Genomic DNA, 23,009 nt, shown 5'->3' on the forward strand with positions numbered 1-23,009 from the left:
TGATAGTTATATAAATTCAAATACTTAAAAAATTATTATTTTTTTAATATTTATTTATTATTGAGAGACAGAGAGAGCATAAGCATGGGAGGGGTAGAGAGAGGGAGAGACACAGCATCTGAAGCAGGCTGCAGGCTGTGACTGTCAGCAAAGAGCCTGACGTTGGGCTCGAATTCACAAACCGCAAGATCATGACCTGAGCCAAAGTCAGATCCTTAACCGACTGAGCCACCCAGGCCCCCCAAGTTCAAACACTTTCTAAAAGCACTAAATCTTCATTCCCTGTCCCCTGCTTTTTGCATATGATGCCATATTTTACATCTTTTTAGTTTGTGTATCCCATGACTAATTTTTTTTATAGGTACGATTTTATCACTTTTATTGTTTAACCTCCATTCTGGCTTCATAAGTGATTCATCTACTGCCTTAACTATGTTTGCTTTTACCGGTGCATTTTTTTTCTATCAGTATCTTCTAGTTATGGCCTTTCCTTTTCACTTAAAGGATTCTCTTTAACATTTGTTGTAAGGCTGGTTTAGTGGTGATGAATTTCTTTAACTCTTTTTTTGGTCTGGAAAACTCTTTATCTCTTCTATTCTGAGTAATAGCCTTGCTGAGTAGAGTATTCTTGGTTGTAGGTTTTTCCCTTTTAGCACTTTTTTTTAAAATTTTTAATTAATTAATTAATTTTTTTATTTTTTTGAGAGAGAGCACGAGTGCAGGAGAGGCAAAGGACGAGTGAGAGAGAGAGAATCTCGAGAAGACTCTACACCCAGTGCAGAGCCTGATAAGAGGCTCAATCTCATGACCACAAGATCATGACTTGAGCCAAAATCAAGAGCTGGAGGCTTAATTGACTGAGCCACCCAGGCCCCCCTGCTTTCAGCACTTTGAATAGAGCATACCACTCCCTTCTAGCCTCTAGTAAAGTTTCTGCTGAAAAATCAGTTGATAACCTTATGGGGTTTCTCTTGTATGTAACTGTTTTGTTTTGATGTTTTTAAGATTCTCTCTTCATCATTACTTTTTGCCGTTTTTAATATGTGTCTTTGTGTGGACCTCCTTGGGTTCATCTTGTTGGGGCAATATGTGCTTTCTCGACTTGGATATCTGTTTCCCATTCCAGATTCGGGAACTTTTCAGCTATTATTCTTCAAGTAAGTTTTGTGTCTCTCTGTCTCCTTCTGGGACCCCTATAATGCAAATAATGTTACACTTGATGATGTTACAAAGGTCCCTTAACTATTCTCATTTTTTAATATTTCTCTTTTTTTCCGTTTGGCTTGGTTGCTTTTCATTACATCACTGACCCATTCTTCTGTGTCCTCTAATCTGCTATTCCCTCTAATGTATTTTGCATTTCAGTTACTGAGTTTTTCAGCTCTTTTTGGTTCTTTTTTTTTTTTTTTAATGTTTATTTATTTTTGAGAGAGCGCACGCAAGCAGTGGGGGCTACAGAGAGAGAGGAAGGCAGAGGATCCGAAGTAGGCTCTGCACTGACAGCAGAGAGCCCACTGCAGGGCTCAAACCCATGAACCATGAAATCATGTCCTGAGCTGAAGTTGGACGCTTAACCGACTGAGCCATCCAGGCACCCCTGATTCATTCTTTTTTATATTTTCTATCTCTTGGTTGAAGTTCTCACTGAGTTCATACACTTATAAGTCTGTTGAGTATCTTTATTTATTTATTTTCTAAGTATTTATATGAGAGAGAGAGACAGACAGATAGATGGTGCATGGGCAGGGGAGGGACAGAGAGAGACAGAGACGGAATCCAAAGCAGGCTCTAGGCTCTGAGCTGTCAGCACAGAGCCCAACGCGAGGCTTAAACTCACAAGCTGTGAGATCATGACCTGAGTTGAAGTCGGACGCTTAGTTGAGGTGCCCCTGTTGAGTATCTTTATGACCATTACTTTGAACTCTTTATTAGGCATATTGCTTATCTTGGTTTCATTTAGCTCTTTTTTTTGGTGATTTTTGTCTTGTTCTTTCATTTGGGACATTTTTCTCTGTCTCCTCGTTTTGTCTCTGTTTCTCTGTGTTAGGTAGGTCAGCTACATGTCCTAGTCTTGAAGTAGTGGCCTTGGGAAGTCTGAGTGGCTCAGTCGGTTGAGCATCCAACTTTGCCTTAGGTCATGATCTCGCAATTCGCGGGCTTAAACCCCTGTGTCTGGCTCTGTGCTGACAGCTCAGAGCCTGCTTCGGATCCTCTGTCTCTCTCTCTCTGCCCGTCCCCTGCGTGTGTGTGTGTGTGTGTGTGTGTGTGTGTGCGCGCGCGCGCGCGCGCGCGCGTGCGCTCTCTCTCTTTCTCTCTCTCTGAAAAAAAAAACATTAAAGTAGTGGCCTTGTATAGAAGAGGTTCTGAGATGCTCTGTAGCTCAATCCCCTGGTCACCAGAACCAGGCAGTCCCATGAGTGTCCTCTGTGTGGGCTGTTTGTGCCCTCCTGTTGTGGCTGAGCTGTGATTGATATGGGCATGCTGATAGGTTGGAGTGTTCCAGGTCCAGCTGGTTTCAGTAATCTGCTGTTTGCTATAGGTGCACTGGACGGGTTTTGCTCTAGGTGCTGTTAGATGCCCGACTGTAGCTGCTATAGACTTTACAGTTGGTGGAGTCAGTCCTCATGTTGGCTGTCTGCAATTAACTGCTACTGACAGCTGCAGGCACACCAAAGGGCACGGCTTCTCCCAGCACAGCCAGCTAAGATCCTGGCTGCAGGAATTGAAGTGTTATTTTTGTGGGGTATCTCCCTCCATTCCCATGAAAGGAGTCACTTTGGAGGGGTGCTGGTCCTGCCCAGGGCTGCCTGCTGGCTGTAGCTATTTTCAACGGGAGAAAAATGTAACTATTTTCGACAGGAGGTCTACAGGGAAATGCAGCTGCCGGGCACACAAGTGTTAGCAAGGGAGACGGATAGTGTTAGAATTTGCTTCTTGCATGTCTCTAGCTCTTCAGACTGGGGGAGGGAAGAAAAATGGCACCCATTAGCACTTTTGTTCCAGGAGAACTCTCCTGCAGGTACCTGCATCTTTGGCACATGTCCTGGCATTAATTACTAAATACTTTCATGCATACCCTAGGCACTTTCAAAGTGCTGCTTCTGTGCGATTTGCTGGTGGGGTTTTTAGTGTGCTGGCCCTTTAAGGGTGGAGACTCATCCAGTAGCTCTCTTAACTCTCCAGGAGTTAGGCCTCAGGATTTTTAAAGCCAGATGTTATGAGGACTCATCTTCCCAGGGCTGGGAGTGCTTGCTGTGGGGTGATCCCCTTGCTCCTCTGTGCTTGTGATATCCCTCCTGTTAGAGGTTAATTACCCTGGGGATCTGGTTTCCAACTGTGTCTCTGTTCTTCCTACCCTTTTCAATGTGTCCTTCTCTCCAACTAGCTGTGGAAGATCTGTTCTGCATCTTCAGGTCATTTTTAGAATTAATTGCAGTAGATATACTTGTTGTCTTGGTGTGTCCATTAGAGGAGGTGAGCTCAGGATCCTCCCACTTACCATCATCCACAAACAGCAGAACCAGTTTATCCATCCCTTACTGCTACTTCTAGGTACTTTGGATGATACCCCCACTCCTCATGGGCTTCTTTCCTATAGGTACACTATCTTCATGAAACTCTTGTTGGTAATTTATTGACCCTGGAGTTTCACTTGGCCTCTCAGTTTATTAACAGAAACCCAAAAGAGGAAAACTTGTTCAAATGTTAACATTTGCAAGGATCTTAATGCAGTATTTTATAATATTCTGCATTGAACAAAATATATAATACATTAATTATTTCCTTCTGGAAAATTCTGAGTACTCGTGTTGAAAATGACAATAATTGCTGTTACATAGTTTGATTTATGAGTTTAAAGTGTTCAAAATAAGGCATAACTCATGGTGCCTGGGTGGCTCAGTCAGTTAAGTGTCTGACTCTTGATCTCAGCTCAGGTCTTGATCTCAAGGTTGTGAGCTCCAGCCCTGCATTGGGCTTCATGCTGGGTGTGGAGCCTACTTAAAAATAGAAACAAAAAAACAGAACAAAATATAAGGCATAACTCAAAACCCATCACCTTATAAAGATTGATGGATTTGACCACCTAAAAGTTAAAACCTATATGTAGAAGAAACATATATTCAAGAGAAATGATCAGCTAGAAAAACTATTTACCACATATAGGCAGATGATTGATACCCACTCTCAGTATATGGAACATCCTTATAAATTAGTAAGAGGGGCACAAGATAGATATGAATGGATAGCTAATGGAAAAATAATACAAATAGCTATTAAATATTTGAAGAGATTATTGGTCTCATAGTTTTTAAAATACAAATTGGATCTACACTGGTGTTTTCTTAAAACAATCAGATTGGTGAACAATGCCCATTGTTGTTCAGTCTTGGAGAACACTTAACCAGTGCACATGATGTATAAGCTGCTACAACTTTTTGGGGGGACAGACTAGCAAGATGGAACAAAATGAAAAACATACATTGCAGAAAATTAATCTTAAGAAAATAATGAGTAAACTGAGTACATACATATGTACAAAAATGTTTTTTTACAACAGTTTTATGAAAAAATTGAATAAAACCATAAATATCCATCACTTGTGTTAAGTAATGGTGAATTCAAACAGTGAAATACACTGTAGTCATTGAAAAGGATGGGGTAAATCCTTGTGCACTGAAATAGAAAAATGTTCATTGTAATTAGATAAATATATCTTACTGAATTTAAAACTTTGTGATAACTTATATGAAATGTGTCATCTAATAGACATTCAGTGCTACTAAAGACTCTATAGGTTAGAGGTATATGTGTTTTGGGTTAGAAGTAGGAGGGTGGGAACTAAAACAGAATGGCAAGAAAAATTATTTTAAAAACATGTATTTTATATATGCCTCTTCAAAAAAAACTAGGAATAGTATACACAGTCCTGTTGATAATGGTCTTCTTTGGGACGAGGGACATTGCCAGTTGGGTTCCCAGAGAGGAGACTTGAAGGTGGAGATTATGATGAGGGAGGTTTACTGGGGAGTGCTTTTGGGATCAACACCTATGGAAGGGAGAGGGAGGGAAGAATTGGCCTTAGTCAATTCTGTAGTTCTCAGAATGGAGGAACCAGAGTCTTTCAGACTTAATAGCCATTGGTAGTCATTGGGTAGGGATTGCCTGGGAAGGGGTGTAATCTTGCTGAGGCAATACCTGAAAGGGCTGACAGCTAGCTGGGGGCTGTTTCTGTATTAGTCCCAGTATTAGTCCCAGCAGGTGGGCTCATCAGTGCCTTCATTCCTAAAGGGATCTGGGCAGCACAGCAGTCTACCACAAATGGGAACTTCACTTTTTTTCTGTATTTAAAAATTCCTATTACATATATAAGAGAAAATAGTTCCTTTTTAAAAAAGAGAATGGCTATTGAAAGAAAGGTTTTAGGTTCAACTAGAGAATTTTTAACAGCACTTTTCATATCTAGTAGATGATGTATTCCAGGTAACAAATGTTTGAAAGCTTCTAAGTTCAGCCCCTAGGTGATGGCCTCTCTTTTCAGCTCAACAGAATTTGGTTTTCTGATACCATTAGATTTTTCCTATATAGACAAACTTAGGTGACTTTTCATAATTTTTTTAAAGATTTAAGCAGAACATTATCTTAGAAAATAACGTGTCGAATGGATATTAGTAACTTAAAAGACCATGTTTTCTAGTCTTCTATTATTTATATGGAAATTGATGTTGGACCTGTTGATAAATTGTTCAGAGCTAAGCTACTCTTCCTTAATGAATCCTAAAGTACTTTTTCCTTCCTTAGGCACAACTCCAGATGTTTCGAGCTCAGTGGATGTTTGAACTTGCTCCAGGTGTAGGCTCTAGCAATTTAGAAACTCGGCCTTGTAGAGCAGCAGCAAAAGGCTCTTTACTGAAAGCAGACACCAAAGGAAAGCAAGAACTGGCAAAGGAAGAAAAGTTAAGTATTATGGACGTTGTGACAAAGTAACTTTTTTTCCAGTTGCACATGAGAATTTGCGTGGTCTTAAGCAAGTGATCATTATAGTTGTATTCTGGTGAAATAAGCACATAACTTATAATTATAACAAAACTTTTCCTCATGTGTGAAAGTATACCAGTATGTCCATCCTTCACTTCTGCTTCTAGGTACTTTGGATGATACCACCATTCATGGGCTTCTTTCTGGAGGTACACTATGTTCGTGGAACTGTCGTTGGCAATTTATAGATCCCTGAGATCCATTTGGTTTCTAAAAGATTGATGCCTCTGAATTTATTAGCAGAAGCACTAAAAGAGAAAAAACTTGTTCAAATGTTAATACCTTTGCAAAGGTCTTAATGCAGTATTTTGTTAAAATTTGTGTTGAACAGATGTATAATGATGCATTAATTATTTCCTTATTCTGGAAAATTTTGAAAGTGCTCACACTGAAAAAATTTTGAATGCTGCTACTTACGTGAACTAGGCACAGCACGCTTTCCATTTTTCCTATTCCATAGAGGCTATCATCTTTACATCAATTTTTCTTACAAGTGATTTGCCAGTAAATAATTGAAATTACCATGATAACTAAAAACTTCCATATTTGTTTTGTTTTTTTATTTTGAAACAGTTACAGAAACAGGTATAGGGAGGTCCCGTGTTGGCGACATCTTACATAGCTATAGTACAATATCAAAAACTAGGAAATAGACGTTGGTTCAATGCACAGAGCTTATTCAGACCTCTCAAATTTATAAGCACTTCTTTGTATGTATGTATGTAAATAGTTCTATGCAGTTTTATTACATGTGTAGCTTCCTTTAACCACCACCATGATCAAGATAAAGAACTGTTGGCACCACAGGCCTCTCTCTGTCAACACCTTTATAGTTGTACCCTTCCCCCCTCCCCTGACCATTCATAACCCCTGGCAATCACTAATCTCCATTCCTATCATTTTGATACTCAAAAGATATTGTATAAATGGAATCATCTAGTGTATAACCTTCTGAGGTGGGCTTTTTTCACTCAGCATAATTCCCCTGAGATCTATCCATGTTTGTGTGTAATGGTAGTTTGTTCCCTTTTTTTGCTCAGTAGTATTGCACGGTATGGTATACCCCAATTTGGTTATTCATCGGCTGAAGGACATTTGGGTTGTTTCTAGTTTTTGGCTATTAATAGAGCAGCTATGAATATTCATGTACAGGTTTTTGCATGAATGTAAGTTTTCATTTTTCTGGCCTAACAGTGCAATTGCTGGGTTGTATGGTAAGTGCCTGTTTGATTAAAAGAAACTGCCCAGTTGTTTTCTAGGGTGTCTGTACCATTTTATGTTCCCTGCAGCAATGTATGAGTGGCCCACGGTCTCCACATCCTTGTCAGCCCTTGGTGTTGTCGTTACTTTTTAGTTTTAGCTATTCTGATAAGTATGTAGTGATACTTCATTGTGATCTTAATTTGTATTTCCCTGATGGCTAATGATGTTGAATACCTTTTCATGTGCTGTTTGCCATCTTTATATCCTCTCTGTACAATATGTTGTCTTTTCTAATTGTATTGCTTGTGTTTTGACTGTTAAGTTTTTGAGGGTTCTTTATGCATTCTAAATACAGTCCTTTGTTGAATACGTGGCTTTTAAATGCTTTCTCTCAGCTTGTAGCTTGTATTTGCATCCTCAGGGTATTTCACAGAGCAAAAGTTTTTAATTTTGATGAGATCCAGTTTATCATCCTTTCCTTTTATGGATTATGCTTTGGGAATTGAGTATAAGAACTGTCTGCCCAGCCATAAATCTCCAAGATTTTTTTTTCCCTAAAAGTTGAAAGTTTTATATTTTACATTTAAGTCTGTGATCCATTTTTGAGTTAATTCTTTTTTTTTTTTTTTTAATTAAAAAAATTTTTTTTTGAGACAGAGAGCATGAGCAGGGGAGGGGCAGAGAGAGGGGGAGACACAGAATCTGAAGCCGGCTCCAGGCTCTGAGCTATCAGCAAAGAGCCCGACGCGGAGCTTGAACTCACAGAGCGTGAGATCATGACCCGAGCTGAAGTCGGACGCTCAACTGACTGAGCCACCCAGGCGCCCCTTGAGTTAATTCTTATGTAAGATGTGAGGTTTAAGTCACAGTTCATTACTTTGCCTGTGGATGTCCAATTGTTCTGGCACTATTTGTTGGCAAGACTGCCCTTCTGCCATGCATACTCATTTTTTTTATTATTAAATAAAGTGGCTTTAATTAATTTATTATCTTTTAATTTGTTTTATTTTTTATTTTTTTAGATTTACATCCAGATTAGTTAGCATCTAGTGCAACAAAGATTTCAGGAGTAGATTCCTTAGTGCCCCTTACCCGTTTAGCCCATCCCCCTTCCCACAAGCCCTCCCATAACCCTGTTCCCCATATTTATGAGTCTCTTCTGTTTTGTCCCCCTCCCTGTTTTTTTTTTCTTTTTAATTTTTTTTTTAAACGTTTATTTATTTTTGAGACAGAGACAGAGCATGAACAGGGGAGGGGCAGAGAGAGAGGGAGACACAGAATCCGAAACAGGCTCCAGGCTCTGAGCTGTCAGCACAGAGCCCAATGCGGGGCTCGAACTCACGGACCGTGAGATCATGACCTGAGCCGAAGTCAGACGCTTAACCGACCAAACCACCCAGGTGCCCCAACCCTCCCTGTTTTTATATTATTTTTGTTTTCCTTCCCTTATGTTCATCTGTTTTGTCTCTTAAAGTCCTCATATGAGTGAAGTCGTAGGATATTTGTCTTTCTCTGACTAATTTCGCTTAGCATAATACCCTCCAGTTCCATCCATATATTTGCAAATGGCAAGATTTCCTTCTTTTTGATTGCCGAGTAATACTGCATTGTATATATATACCACATCTTCTTTACCCATTCATCCACTGATGGACATTTGGGCTCTTTCCATTCTTTGGCTGTTGTTGATAGTGCTGCTATAAACATGGGCGTGCCTCTGTCCCTTCGAAACAGCACACCTGTATCCCTTGGATAAGTACCTAGTAGTGCCATTGCTGGGTTCTGGGTAGTTCTATTTTTAGTTTTTGGAGGAACCTCCATACTGTTTTCCAGAGTGGCTGCATCAGCTTGCATTCCCACATGCATACTCATTTTTAATACAGACTTTCAAAAATTGCATTTCACTATTTTTATAGGCTCGAGAACTCTTCCTAAAAGCAGTAGAAGAAGAACAGAATGGAGCTCTCTATGAAGGTAAAACTCAGGGCCCAGGATCATATGGTCATGACATTTCTGAATAACAGCTCTTATTGACCAATTCTTTTTTTAACTAGACTATATTTGGTATATAAACATCAGTCACCTTATATTTGAAATTGTTTTTTAACAAATCAAAACTAAAAATTATATTTCTGTGTAACATTTTCCAGAATATTGCTGTGACACATCATCATATTGGTCTACATTTAGGTTTTACTATTTATTAATTCTTCATTATTAAAGTCTTAAAAATAATTGTTTCTCATTTAAAAACAGGGTATTCTTTTATGGATGAAAATGACTTCAGAGGAGGAGAATATAAAAGATAGTTTCAAGAACCTATCTTCTAATTTACATTTACACAAAGGAATAATTGTCAGCTTTAATTGTCTCTTATTAATCCATTAGAAATGCATAAATAAAGTGATGGGGCATTTTACTGTATTAGGCATGTAAGTAGGCTTCCATTTTGTGAAAGTAAAGCTGATAATTGGGGTGTGGGAAAGATGCTTTGCTTTAATTATTTGAAAATGCCCCAAAAATAACATTTTCAGGATTACTGCATTTTATTTGCACATTTCTTCTAGCGATATTTTTACCCTGAGATATTAAAAGAGCCCAAATGGTGAAAGCCCTCTACAGTCTTCATTAGTTTGTGAGAGTCCCATTTCCACTTAGTGTATAGTAATTCACCCAGAGTGATAGAACACAGCAGAATATATTGAATTGAATAGACTCCATCTAAGGGAAAAAGAGCTGGTAGGCTTTTGAAGTCTCAAGTTCTGTTGGTATAGCTTTGTGGGAGAGATTACTAAGTATTACAGCTCTAAACCACCTGGCCAGGAACTTCATAAAAAAGTAGCTTTTAAAGGTTATTTAGCTAAATAATAGCTTGATTAAAGGAAGTTGGATTTGAAGATTAAATTCAAAAAAACCTCTTTATTCTACCTAGTAGGAAGCATTTGATTATCCTCAACTCTGCAACCTAGAAAGAAAAGGTTGCTTAAAAGTGTTTTTCTTGGGGCTACAGCAATTGCTTTTTCAAAGCCCAAGAAAGACAACCACTTAAGATCACTTCTAACAATGCTTAAGAGGCTGAGGGAAAATGTGGGAAAAAGCGAAGAGTGAATGAAATACAGCATCCTTAAGCCTGTATAATGTGTTAGCTTTAGAAAAAGGAAAGGTTACTTCTGAGTAGTGAGGTTTGGAAATAAGTTTGTTCACTGAACTATTGCATACAGAAAAAAAGGAATTTGGCTCTTTGTAAAGAAAGTTACCAAATTAAACCACAGTTACAGGTAAAGGAAATGACAAAAATGTGCGGTCATAGCTAATTTAGCTTTATTTCTTCTTTTAGCCATCAAGTTTTATCGTAGGGCTATGCAACTTGTACCTGATATAGAGTTCAAGATTACTTATACCCGGTCTCCAGATGGTGATGGCGTTGGAAACAGCTAGTGCGTATATAATTCGATAGACAGTAATACATAGAGTTTGTTAAAGTTAAGCATCTTTGCCCTGTTGACTCTTAACATGATAAGAAGATGGTGGTAATTCTGTTGAATTATATAGTCTTTAGTATAAAGACTTGTTTATACAGTTGTAGAATTTTTTTTAGTTAGGGAAATACTAAGATTAAAATACAGAAATGCACATTTTAGGCAGATATAACGAAGACAAGGTAACAAGAGTTTTTTGTTTTGTTTTTTAAGTAAAACCAGTGATTATTGAAAGTAAATTAAAAGACACATTTCAGCTTTCTGAAACCTGTTTTAAAAAGTCAAACCTATTAAAATGTAATAGGCCAAAGTTGACAAAATGTTAATAATCGTCGAAATTGGGTGATGTGTACACGGGGTTTCATCAAACTAGTCTTTCTCCTTTTTTATATGTTAGAAGCTATACATTTTTTTTAAAAAAGGTTTTTCATTTTATTAAGAAAATGCTGAATTATAACAGGACTTTATTATTCTTTTAAGGTGTCTAGGAGGACATTGAGACTGTAACATTTGCTTAAAAGCACAGGTACAGGAAAGAAACTGTTTCTTTGGACAGATGCCACTTGCAGGAAAGTCATGAAGTAGCATTGATAGTTTTATATGGACAGAGCTCAAGAGAATTTTAAACCAGTACTTTTGAAGCTATTTGCAAAACAATTCTATAAAACTGTTTTTGGCTTAATCCATCATTAAAAGCTTAATTTGCTGAAATGAGAAGGGAGGAGTGTCTGTACCCATTAGAGAATGTCAGGTTTTTGGTTTTTTTTTAACTTGTTTTATTTTTTTATTTTTTAAATTTACATCCAAATTAGTTAGCATCTAGTGCAACAATGATTTCAGGAGTAGATTCCTTAGTGCCCCTTACCCATTTAGCCCATCCCCCCATGCACAACCCCTCCAGTAACCCTCTGTTTGTTCTCCATATTTATAAATCTCTTCTGTTTTGTCCCCCTCCCTGTTTTTATATTCTTTTTGTTTCCCTTCCCTTATGTTCATCTGTTTTACCTCTTAAAGTCCTCATATGAGTGAAGTCATGATTTTTGTCTTTCTCTGACTAATTTCACTTAGCATAATACCCTCCAGTTCCATCCACATAGTTGCATATGGCAAGATGTCATTCTTTTTGATTGCCGAGTAATGCTCCATTGTATATATATATCACATCTTCTTTATCCGTTCATCCATCGATGGACATTTGGGCTCTTTCCATACTTTGGCTATTGTTGATAGTGCTGCTATAAACATGGGGGTGCACGTGTCCCTTTCAAACAGCATACCTGTATCCCTTGGATAAACGCCTAGTAGTGCCATTGCTGGGTCCTGGGTAGTTCTATTTTTAGTTTTTTTTTTTTTTTTTTTTTTTTTTTTTTTAACGTTTATTTATTTTTGAGACAGAGACAGAGCATGAACAGGGGAGGGTCAGAGAGAGGGAGACACAGAATCTGAAACAGGCTCCAGGCTCTGAGCAGTCAGCACAGAGCCCGACGTGGGGCTTGAACTCATGGACTGCGAGATCATGACCTGAGCTGAAGTCGGACGCTTAACCGACTGAGCCACCCAGGCGCCCCTATTTTTAGTTTTTTGAGGAACCTCCATACTATTTTCCAGAGTGGCTGCACCAGCTTGCATTTCCAGGGAATGTCAGGTTTTTAAAATGAGCAATACACAGGAAAATCATGTTTTGGTAATGATTATTATATTACCTCTGTCATGAAATAATTAAGTTCCCCTTATGGATGATGTACTTATTGCCACTGTTTTTTTAACTGCTTACAGTATTAACACACAGGCTTTGGATATTAAAAACATCCAAATGAAGTCAGTCTTAATTGTGTGTTTGAACTTTGAAGCTAATAGTATATTGTTCACCAAGTGAGAGTTACCAGTGTGAAATAGTTCATATTCAAAATGAGTCATTTGGACTTTTTTAAACCGTCTTTAAACTCAGGTGGTCATTTAGACCTAGCTCTTAGCCAGTTTTATGAATAGATATAGGTACTGTTAAGAAAGGTTGCCTTAAAACATGAAAGAAGCATTTCTTTTCTGTCCCATCCCTTTCTGCAAGCCCATATGCAATGAAGGTTTTTTAAAGATACAGCTGTTTTTTTGTTTTTTTGTTTTCTTACTGATCTAGTAATCCCTGAAAGTCTCTTTCCTGGCTTTGTTTTGGTTTCTTGCCTTCCCTGAAATGTCAGTAGAGAAGCCTTTGAGTCCATCTGGCCTCAACCACACGTGCCTTTGTTGTATTATAATAAACCTTTCCTGGTCTTTTGACTTCACTCTTCCTCTAGGCCTTTTTGTAGTCTGATCACTTTTAAGGTTAATTTCAGCAAAAATGGAAAGCTAGAGGTTTTCTTTTTCTTTTCCCAGAACTCTAAACTGCACATTTGTTTATGTTGGTAGATGATTTGTGGACCCTGCTAAGATTTTTTTAAATTACATATTTTCCTCTCTTAAGGTAGGGTGATAAGGCACATCTGTTACAAAACCCTTGGTAAGTAAGTACCACAGATGACATCTGTATGTTTGATTTTTATCCAGTTAGAATGGAGTATAGTCATACTAGTATGGAATATATTTACACAAGTTTTTTTAAATCATTTGAAATGATCTTTTTCACTAATTCAAGAAATCTCTACAATAAAATGGACTAAATGTCAGTAATTGTATCCCAAATTCTAGTTCTTTTTTTTTTTCTTTTTATTTATTTATTTTGAGAGAGAGATGGAGACAGCATGAGTTGGGGAGGGGCAGAGAGAGAGGGAGACAGAGAATCCCAAGCAGCCTCTGCACTGTCAGAGCAGAGCCCATCATGGGCTCGAACTCACGAAACTGTGAGACCATGACTTGAGCTGAAACCAAGCAGACGTTTAGCCGACTGAGCCACCCATGCGCGCCCCTGCCCCTCTGAATTCTAGTTCTTCCTGGGTGAGAATGAAAATTGCTTTTTCCTTCAAAGACTGGGTATGATACTCCTTTGCAAGGCAGAATAAACTTTTTTCAAATCAATAAAGTAAAGATAGTTTACTTTTAGATGACTTTTTCTGAAGCAGATTTTAAAACTACTATGAAAACTCAGTTTCTGAGCTCTGTTGTGGACTGAGGCACTTAGTTTATTCACCTCCCTCCTTTTTCAGCATGGAAGATAACGATGACGACAGCAAGATGGCAGACCTCTTGTCCTGCTTCCAGCAGCAGCTCACGTTTCAGGAGTCTGTGCTCAAACTGTGCCAGCCTGAGCTGGAGAGCAGTCAGACTCACATATCAGGTATGAGTTCAAGGTTGTTAGAACTCGGCGAGGCACACTTTCACCAGAGATTTAAGGTTTCCTGACTTACAAGGTCAGATAACTTGCCAGGTAATTGCTTTAGTTCAAGATATGTTGGGAGAGCTAGTTACAATTACTGTTTGCAAAACCTCAAGTAGAAAGCAGTTTGTAGCACAATTCAAGGAGGTCCAACTTGGTTCAGTGAAGATCTAAGAGGGTGTTGAAGCAGTCCAAGAAAATTAGAGGAATATTGGTGTCACCAGGCATTTTAGCCTGAGATAGGCACATGTTCAAAAATGAATGTTTTTCTTTTCATATGTTAAATGTTATTTAATTAGTTATGGGATTTTCCAGATTCAAGGAGATGAAAATAAGTTTTTAGTGTTAGCGAATGGAATATGGATTTTATGTGTGTGTGTGTGTGTGTGTGTGTGTGTGTGTGTGTATCAGACTATTTTTCTAACACTTGTATTTTAATATATCTTGGTGGTAAAATGATCCTTTGAGGGAAAGGGTGCTCTATAAAGGTGACTTCTGATTCGCTCTATAGTGAAAAAAACAAAGATTTGTGTCTTGATGTTAGAAACCATTATTACTTTTGGATAATTAAATACACGCGTGCACAGCTCTGAGCAGTACTAAGGGTGTGATTCACAAATGTGTGGGAGTACGGAGAGCTACCTGCACCGAGAATGAGATGGTAAAATAACAGAGTCGCCGAACGGTTGTTTTCTTTTGCAGTGCTGCCAATGGAGGTCCTGATGTACATCTTCCGATGGGTGGTGTCTAGTGACTTGGATCTCAGATCATTAGAGCAGCTGTCACAGGTGTGCAGAGGATTCTATATCTGTGCCAGGTACTTCACCTGTTTTAAAACAACTTGGGCAGTGGTGAAAAAAAATTATGGTCTTTTGCTGGTTTTGATAAAAAACTTGATTGATGTTCTGGGTAAAAATTTAGAATGAACAGTTTGGCCTAAGTTGTATTTGTGTGATTTTCTCAAACCACTTAGCATTTAAAGGTAGAATGCACTAGGTTTCCAGAGTATAGACTATTACGTAGAACAGAGGTAGTCACACACATTACTTCCACAGGGTAGTTTGCATGCTAGTCTCGCTGATTTGGAAAAGAAATTGCACTAGAAAAATAAACTCAAGTCATTTTCAGAATAACTCTAAACCCATTAAGTGATAATGATTTAGGGGTACCTGGGTGGCTCAGTTGGTTGAATGTCTGACTTTGACTCAGGTCATGATCTTGTAGTTCACAGGTTCGAGTCCTGTGTCAGGCTCTGTTCTGACAGCTCAGTCTGGAGCCTGCTTTGGATTCTGTGTCTCCGTCTCTCTGCACCTCCCCTGCTGGCGCTCTCTCTCTCTCTCTCTCTCTCGCTCTCTCTCAAAAATAAATAAAAAAATTAAAAAAAAATTTTTTTAAGTAATGATTTAAACTTAGATTGCACTAGAAGTTTCTTTTGGCCCATTAAAAGTTATTCTATACTTTTATTTTTTAATGTTTATTAATTTTGAGGTGGGGGAGGGGCAGACAGGGAGAGAGAGAATCCCAAGCAGGCTCCACTCTGTGATGCTATGTGGGACTCCATCTCATGATGTTGAGATCATGACCCAAGCCAATATTGAGAGTCTGATGCTCACCGGCTCCACCCTGAACATGGAGACTGTTTGGAATTCTCTCTCTCCTTCTCTCCCTCTGCCACTCCCCTTCGCGCAGTCTCTCTTCTCAAAATAAATAATTAACATTAAAAAAAAAAGAAGAATCGGACGCTCAATGTACTGAGCCACCAGGCACCCCCATCCTATACTTTTAAAATATTGCTACATAAAGAATAATCCTAGCTTAGTATAAAATTATTTGAGATTGGTCATCTTTCATGGATATTTTACATAAAAATACATACTTTGTCCTTAGCATCTAGAAGTTTTTTATAACTTCTTAAACTTTATTATTTTTTAACAACCTAATTTCATTTGGAGTCTTGTATTTTGGGTAAAATATTTGAATTGCCTGATGCCTTTGTTTTTTGGTGATTCTGTGTGCTATTCCATTTAACAAATTCTTATTAAACAAGTAGATTTCAGTTTTGAAATTGGAGTCTCTAGAACTGTTAATCTATTAACTTTTTTAAAAATTATAGGGGCACCTGGTTGGCTCAGTTGGTTAAGCATCCAACTTCAGCTCAGGTCATGATCTCACAGTTCGTGGGTTCGAGCCCCATATGGGGCCCTGTGCTGGCAGCTTGGAGCCTGGAGCCTGCCTTGGATTCTGTGTCTCCCTCTCTCCCTGCCTCTCCCATACTGTCGCTCTCTCTCTCAAAAATAAATAAACATTAAAAAAATTATAAAGGGAATTTTCAGGGATAAAACTTCTGTGTGTTTTCATAAAATAAAAATAATCATAAAAAGAAAAAATTGGGGAGGTAGTTAATCCTTTTTTGCAGCCCGGCTCAGATACAAGTAGTTTTTTACATCTTTAAAACTGAATATTTCAAGTTACAGATAGAGTTAAAAGTATTTTGAGCTGTATCGGAATCCTGTCGATATTCAGTATATCTTTTGCTTAGTTTTTCTACACTAACCCCATAACAGTCTTGTTGGTGCTGCCTTAAAAGTAGACCTCCAGTCTGACCATTTCACCCTTCTCCAAGTACCCTTCTTGGTCAGCCACAGTTATACCTGGTCTGAGTTACGGCAGTGGCCTGCTTCCACTGTGACACCCCTAGAGCATATTTTCCAGACTACCAGAGTGATCTTTTAAAAGCATAAGTCTGGGCGCCTGGGTGGCTCAGTTGATTAAGCATCCAACTCTTGGTTACAGCTAGGGTCATGATCTCACGGGTTGTGACTTTGAGCCCCACATCAGGCTCTGCACTGACAGTGTGGAGCCTGCTAGTGCTTCTCTCTCTCCCCCATCTCTCTGCCCCCTGCCCATGCTTTCTCTCTCTCAAAATAAATAAACTTAAATTGGAAAAAAAACCCAAAACCCGGTAAAAGCATTAAATCATACTCAGAGCTCTTCAGTGGCATCTGTCTCACCTAAATAGCCTGCAAGCTGTTACCTCCCCTGCCCTTGACTGCCTCTCTAATCATGTAGTCTGTTAACCTTGCTTAGTTTGCTGCAACCTCATGGTCCTTGTTGAGTGTGCCAGTCACACTCCTACCCAAGGGCCTTGCACTTGCTATGGCTTCTGCCCAGGGTTCTTTCCCGGCCACTATATCTGAAATTGTCTCTATTTCCCCACTGCATTTCTTGTCTGTTTACCCTGCTTCATTTTTTCTTACACTGGGCACACTACCTGAAACTTTTCTGTTTTCTTAGTTTTGTTTGCTTTCCCACCAATAAACCAGCAGGGCCTTAGCCATGTCTATCAGTCTATCTCCAGAACCCAGACAGTGACTTGTAGGAGCTCAACAAGTTCTTGCTGAATAGAAGATGATTGCTAGTAGCAGAGATATTTCTTGTATCTGCATAGATGGACTTAGCCTTTTTTATAAATTGATGTTATGTTTTATCACCTAGAGACCCTGAAATATGGCGTTTGGCCTGCTTGAAAGTTTGGGGCAGAAGCTGTGTTAAACTTGTTCCATACACATCCTGGAGAGAGATGTTTTTAGAAAGGCCCCGTGTCCGGTTTGATGGTAAGTTGAACTCTTTAGAACTGAGAAGAAATAGTGGTCTGTCCTGCTGATTTTGATAAATACATAGTCTTCATTTTCTGTAACAGACGTTAGTCCTCTGATCATATTTAAAGGAAACCACAGTAAAATTAAAACTAGAAACATGTTATGTGCTTGTAACTATAAAATTTTTGTTTGTGTTCCTACTTAAAAAAAAAACAACTTTCTTTTTTATAGGAGTGTATATCAGCAAGACGACATATATTCGTCAAGGGGAACAGTCTCTTGATGGTTTCTATAGAGCCTGGCACCAAGTGGAATATTACAGGTACAACTGTAGTAAACTGAGTGAGTGAAAAATTCTCTCTCTCCAAGTATTAGTTCATTAGTAGGAAGCTGTTCTCTGTGGCTTTTGCATTTATCTATAGAATGACCCTCAGTATTTTTATCCAGTATTATAATAGGACCTGCACTCGAAGAACTAATAGGTTAATGCACATGATTTAATTCCTCCTAGCCTCTAAATCTAAGAATCGTTTTATGTTTTTCTTTTCTTAAATTTTTTAAAGGTTATTTATTTATTTTGAGAGAGACAGAGACAGTGTTAGGGGGGAGAGAGAGAGAGAGACAGACAGACAGACAGACAATCTCAAGCAGACTCTACACAGCACAGAGCCCGATGTGGAGCTCGAACTCAAGAAACCGTGAGATCATGACCTGAGCTGAAATCAAGAGTCAGGCACTTAACGGACTGAGCTACCCAGGTGCCCCAGAATTGTTTTATGTTCTAGAGTTCTTGTTTTTTGCTTTTGGTGTACTCATTCATTTGCCTTTTCACATAGCTTTTGCTATTATTCATCTTTACTATCCATCAGATGTTATCATTGTTGAGGAATAAGTAGACATGGGGCACCTGGGTGACTCAGTTGGTTAACCGTCCGACTTTAGTCCAGGTCATGATCTCGTGGTTCATGAGTTTGAGCCTCACATCGAGCTCTCTGCTGTCAGTGCAGAGCCTGCTTTGGATCCTCTGTCCCCCTCTCTCTCTCTGTCCCCCACCTCGCACTATCTCACTCTCTTAAAAATAAATAAACATAAAAAAGAGGAATAAGTAGACTTGTTAACTACTGTGTATTATCATTAGAGCTCACTTTTTATATTAATTAGTGCTTTAGGAAAAGTGCTTTAATAGAGGAATATTTTTATTCAGGAGTAAAACTGAAAGTTAAACAGTTCCCTCTGAGAAAGATAATAAAATGCCTTCACTTCTATTGTGCTGGCCTCACAGGTTGTCAATAGTGTTTGTTTTAATGATGTTTTGTCAGTTTTTGACCCATGGTATTTCTGTTTTGATTTCACAGCAGAGAACAGGTTTAGGGCTAGAAAACAAGGACATGTTTTATACTTTGTGTGTGTGTGGTGTTTTTTGGTGTTCTTTTTCTTTTTACACAGGTACATAAGGTTCTTCCCTGATGGCCACATGATGATGTTGACAACCCCTGAGGAGCCTCAGTCCATTGTTCCTCGTTTAAGAACTAGGAATACCAGGTAGTATTTTTCTGTAGTTCTCTATCCAGCCCACATTTTATATGGATACCTGCAGGTTAATGTCATCCAGTGCTTCCTTAAGTTAGTACTGCATGATTAAAACAGCACTCCGCAAGAGCCCTTGTGAACAATACTAATTCCTGGGCATCGCTCTAGAGAGGACAGTTCAGTAGGTCTTTGGAACCTTACCAAACTAGGTTTATTCACATCCTAGTTGATTCTTCTCGGGCAAGTTGAGTAACTACTATTGTAATATATTACTTCCTAGGTTATTTAAATACATACAATAACTGATTAATGGACTTAACTTGTATTTTTTAATTTTTAGAACTGATGCAATTCTACTGGGTCATTACCGCTTGTCACAAGATACAGACAATCAGACCAAAGTATTTGCTGTGATAACTAAGAAAAAAGAAGAAGTGAGTATACAAGGTGGAATTGGCAGTTCTCTCTTCATTTCAGTACCGTACTCATTTAAGAATTCTTGATTAGAAAGGATAACAAAATTGTGTTTTATAATTTATACGTTTCACAAAATGTATGTTGACTTATAGCATCTCTTTAAACAGAGCTGGAAGGTTTTCTAAAATGTGGGGTATTTTGAATTATGGATTCGCTTGTTTTTCTCTAAATGATTTCTTGTTCTAGTCCAGGCTTTTTACATATGAAAATGTAAACCCAAAATATCCTATGAAATAACTAGTAAAATCATACCTGAATATGTTTTTAGCTGTTCTCATTTTGAATCATAAGGGATTTTGTTCTTAAGTTAGCTCACACAGATGATTCTTTCTCAAGGATACGTTTACAGAGAATTCAATTTTTTAAGTTTATTTATTTTGAGAGACAGAGAACATGAGCAGGGGAGGGCAGAGAGAGGGAGAGGAGGAGCATCCCAAGAAGGCTCCTCACTGTCGGCGCAGAGCCTGTTGCGGTGCTCAAACTCATGAACCATAAGATTGTGACCAGAGCCAAAATCAAAAGTTGGATGCGAAACTATCTCAGCCACCCAGGAACCCCGAGAATCAATCAGTTTATACTGGAAATAAGCTAAAGATAATTTCCTTCTTCCTGTGGTTTTTTTTTTTTTTGTTTTGTTTTTGTTCTTTTAATGTTTATTTATTTATTTTTTTAATATATGAAATTTACTGTCAGATTGGTTTCCATACAACACCCAGTGCTCATCCCAAAAGGTGCCCTCCTCAATACCCATCACCCACCCTCCCCTCCCTCCCACCCCCCATCAACCCTCAGTTTGTTCTCAGTTTTTAACAGTCTCTTATGCTTTGGCTCTCTCCCACTCTAACCTCTTTTTTTTTTTTTCCTTCCCCTCCCCCATGGGTTTCTGTTACGTTTCTCAGGATCCACATAAGAGTGAAACCATATGGTATCTGTCTTTCTCTGTATGGCTTATTTCACTTAGCATCACACTCTCCAGTTCCATCCACGTTGCTACAAAAGGCCATATTTCATTCTTTCTCATTGCCACGTAGTATTCCATTGTGTATATAAACCACAATTTCTTTATCCATTCATCAGTTGATGGACATTTAGGCTCTTTCCATAATTTGGCTATTGTTGAGAGTGCTGCTATAAACATTGGGGTACAAGTGCCCCTATGCATCAGTACTCCTGTATCCCTTGGATAAATTCCTAGCAGTGCTATTGCTGGGTCATAGGGTAGGTCTATTTTTAATTTTCTGAGGAACTTCCACACCGCTTTCCAGAGCGGCTGCACCAATTTGCATTCCCACCAACAGTGCAAGAGGGTTCCCGTTTCTCCACATCCTCTCCAGCATCTATAGTGTCCTGATTTGTTCATTTTGGCCACTCTGACTGGCGTGAGGTGATATCTGAGTGTGGTTTTGATTTGTATTTCCCTGATAAGGAGCAACGTTGAACATCTTTTCGTGTGCCTGTTGGCCATCCGGATGTCTTCTTTAGAGAAGTGTCTATTCATGTTTTCTGCCCATTTCTTCACTGGGTTGTTTTTCGGGTGTGGAGTTTGGTGAGCTCTTTATAGATTTTGGATACTAACCCTTTGTCCGATATGTCATTTGCAAATATCTTTTTCCATTCCGTTGGTTGCCTTTTAGTTTTGTTGGTTGTTTCCTTTGCTGTGCAGAAGCTTTTTATCTTCATAAGGTCCCAGTAATTCACTTTTGCTTTTAATTCCCTTGCCTTTGGGGATGTGTCGAGTAAGAGATTGCTACGGCTGAGGTCAGAGAGGTCTTTTCCTGCTTTCTCCTCTAAGGTTTTGATGGTTTCCTGTCTCACATTCAGGTCCTTTATCCATTTTGAGTTTATTTTTGTGAATGGTGTGAGAAAGTGGTCTAGTTTCAACCTTCTGCATGTTGCTGTCCAGTTCTCCCAGCACCATTTGTTAAAGAGACTGTCTTTCTTCCATTGGATGTTCTTTCCTGCTTTGTCAAAGATGAGTTGGCCATACGTTTGTGGGTCTAGTTCTGGGGTTTCTATTCTATTCCATTGGTCTATGTGTCTGTTTTTGTGCCATCTTCCTGTGTTTATATAAGGAAAAAAAATGCCAAGCAAATGTGACTATTGAATTATTACATTCCAGATTACTTTTAACTGTCTTTAATACATTGAGGGCCTAATTTTTTTCACAACTTTTCTCCATATGCGTTTTTCAGTCCTGGTTTTAAAAATGTATGCCCAAGGAGTCCATACACCTGAGTAGTCGGTTGTGACGTAGTTGGAATAAAGACTTGCCTAATGCTTTTATAATTAATGTAGTTTTTGAACGTTTTCCTCCCATCAGATCCTCCTCTCTTCCTTGGCATCATGTGTTGAGATAGTTAGGGCAGGGTTTCATCGGAGTCCCTTCACCTTGTGGCCATCTGTTGCCGGCTTCTCTGCCTGCCTCAGGTAGGCTACAGGAATCTGGGCAGCAGTCTGAGGGGCAGAGGTGGCTGCTATGGTTGTGATGTTGGCCATGAGCTTCCTAAGGTCAAAATGTGAGGCCCTTGTTATTTAGGTTTTATCTAATAAAAGAGTTTAGGAACTGCCTACATTGAGTTCCAATTTTCTCTTCAGAATATGATACACTGAAACCATGTATAGTGATGGCATTCTTGTGTCATTAGCAATAGTATTTGCAAAAGTGTGATTCTAATGAACCTTGTCCACATCTATTTCTTCATTGACTTACCACAAAAGTTAAGTTCTACTCTATGCTTTTTCTACATCTTTCACCATTTCATCCCTTTGCCTCCTTAAAAATTGTGTTTTCAGTAGAAAGAAGTACTGGGCTTACATGTAGAAGATAGCAGTTTTCATTTCCAACGCTGCAACTGCTGTGTAATTTTGATTAACTTGTTTGACCTCCCTAGGTCTTCATTCTTTTAGCCATTAACTAGCAATGTACAATCATATTTAATACTTGGGGTTACTGTGATGATTAACTAAGTTGATGATAGAAAACCTTACTTTAGAGTGCTTTAACATTTGTCAGAGCGCTCATACACATTCTTATTTGATACTCAGGACACCTCTGCTCTGTGCAGATGCCATGTTACTTTTAGCATCACTCTTGCATAATGTATTCCTATGATATTTCTACGTGTCAGTGAGTTGAGGTTTCATTATGGCTCACATACTTTTTCTTTTACAGAAACCACTTGACTATAAATACAGATACTTCCGTCGTGTCCCCGTACCAGAAGCAGATCAGAGTTTTCATGTGGGGCTACAGCTGTGTTCCAGTGGCCACCAGAGGTTCAACAAACTCATCTGGATACATCATTCTTGTCATGTTACATACAAGTAGGTGAATGTGATACAAATACTAGAGTTACACAATAAATGTGTACTTCATGT

At 38.7% G+C, this 23,009-nt stretch overlaps 1 protein-coding gene across 2 annotated transcripts in view; it reads left to right on the plus strand.

Moving 5' to 3' along the window:
- Nucleotides 1-23,009, plus strand: part of FBXO9 (F-box protein 9) — a 46,359-nt gene that overhangs the window by 13,047 nt on the left and 10,303 nt on the right. For both annotated transcript variants that reach the window (XM_049653808.1, XM_049653810.1), the window contains exons 3-12: nt 5,800-5,953; nt 9,154-9,213; nt 10,577-10,676; nt 13,856-13,986; nt 14,728-14,842; nt 17,521-17,639; nt 17,856-17,946; nt 19,071-19,166; nt 19,495-19,588; nt 22,804-22,955. In XM_049653808.1, the coding sequence (XP_049509765.1) occupies nt 5,800-5,953; nt 9,154-9,213; nt 10,577-10,676; nt 13,856-13,986; nt 14,728-14,842; nt 17,521-17,639; nt 17,856-17,946; nt 19,071-19,166; nt 19,495-19,588; nt 22,804-22,955 (1,112 nt within the window). The remainder of the gene's footprint in view (nt 1-5,799; nt 5,954-9,153; nt 9,214-10,576; nt 10,677-13,855; nt 13,987-14,727; nt 14,843-17,520; nt 17,640-17,855; nt 17,947-19,070; nt 19,167-19,494; nt 19,589-22,803; nt 22,956-23,009) is intronic.

This window comes from Panthera uncia (assembly GCF_023721935.1).
Source record: "Panthera uncia isolate 11264 chromosome B2 unlocalized genomic scaffold, Puncia_PCG_1.0 HiC_scaffold_24, whole genome shotgun sequence".
Taxonomy (NCBI): Eukaryota; Metazoa; Chordata; class Mammalia; order Carnivora; family Felidae; genus Panthera; species Panthera uncia.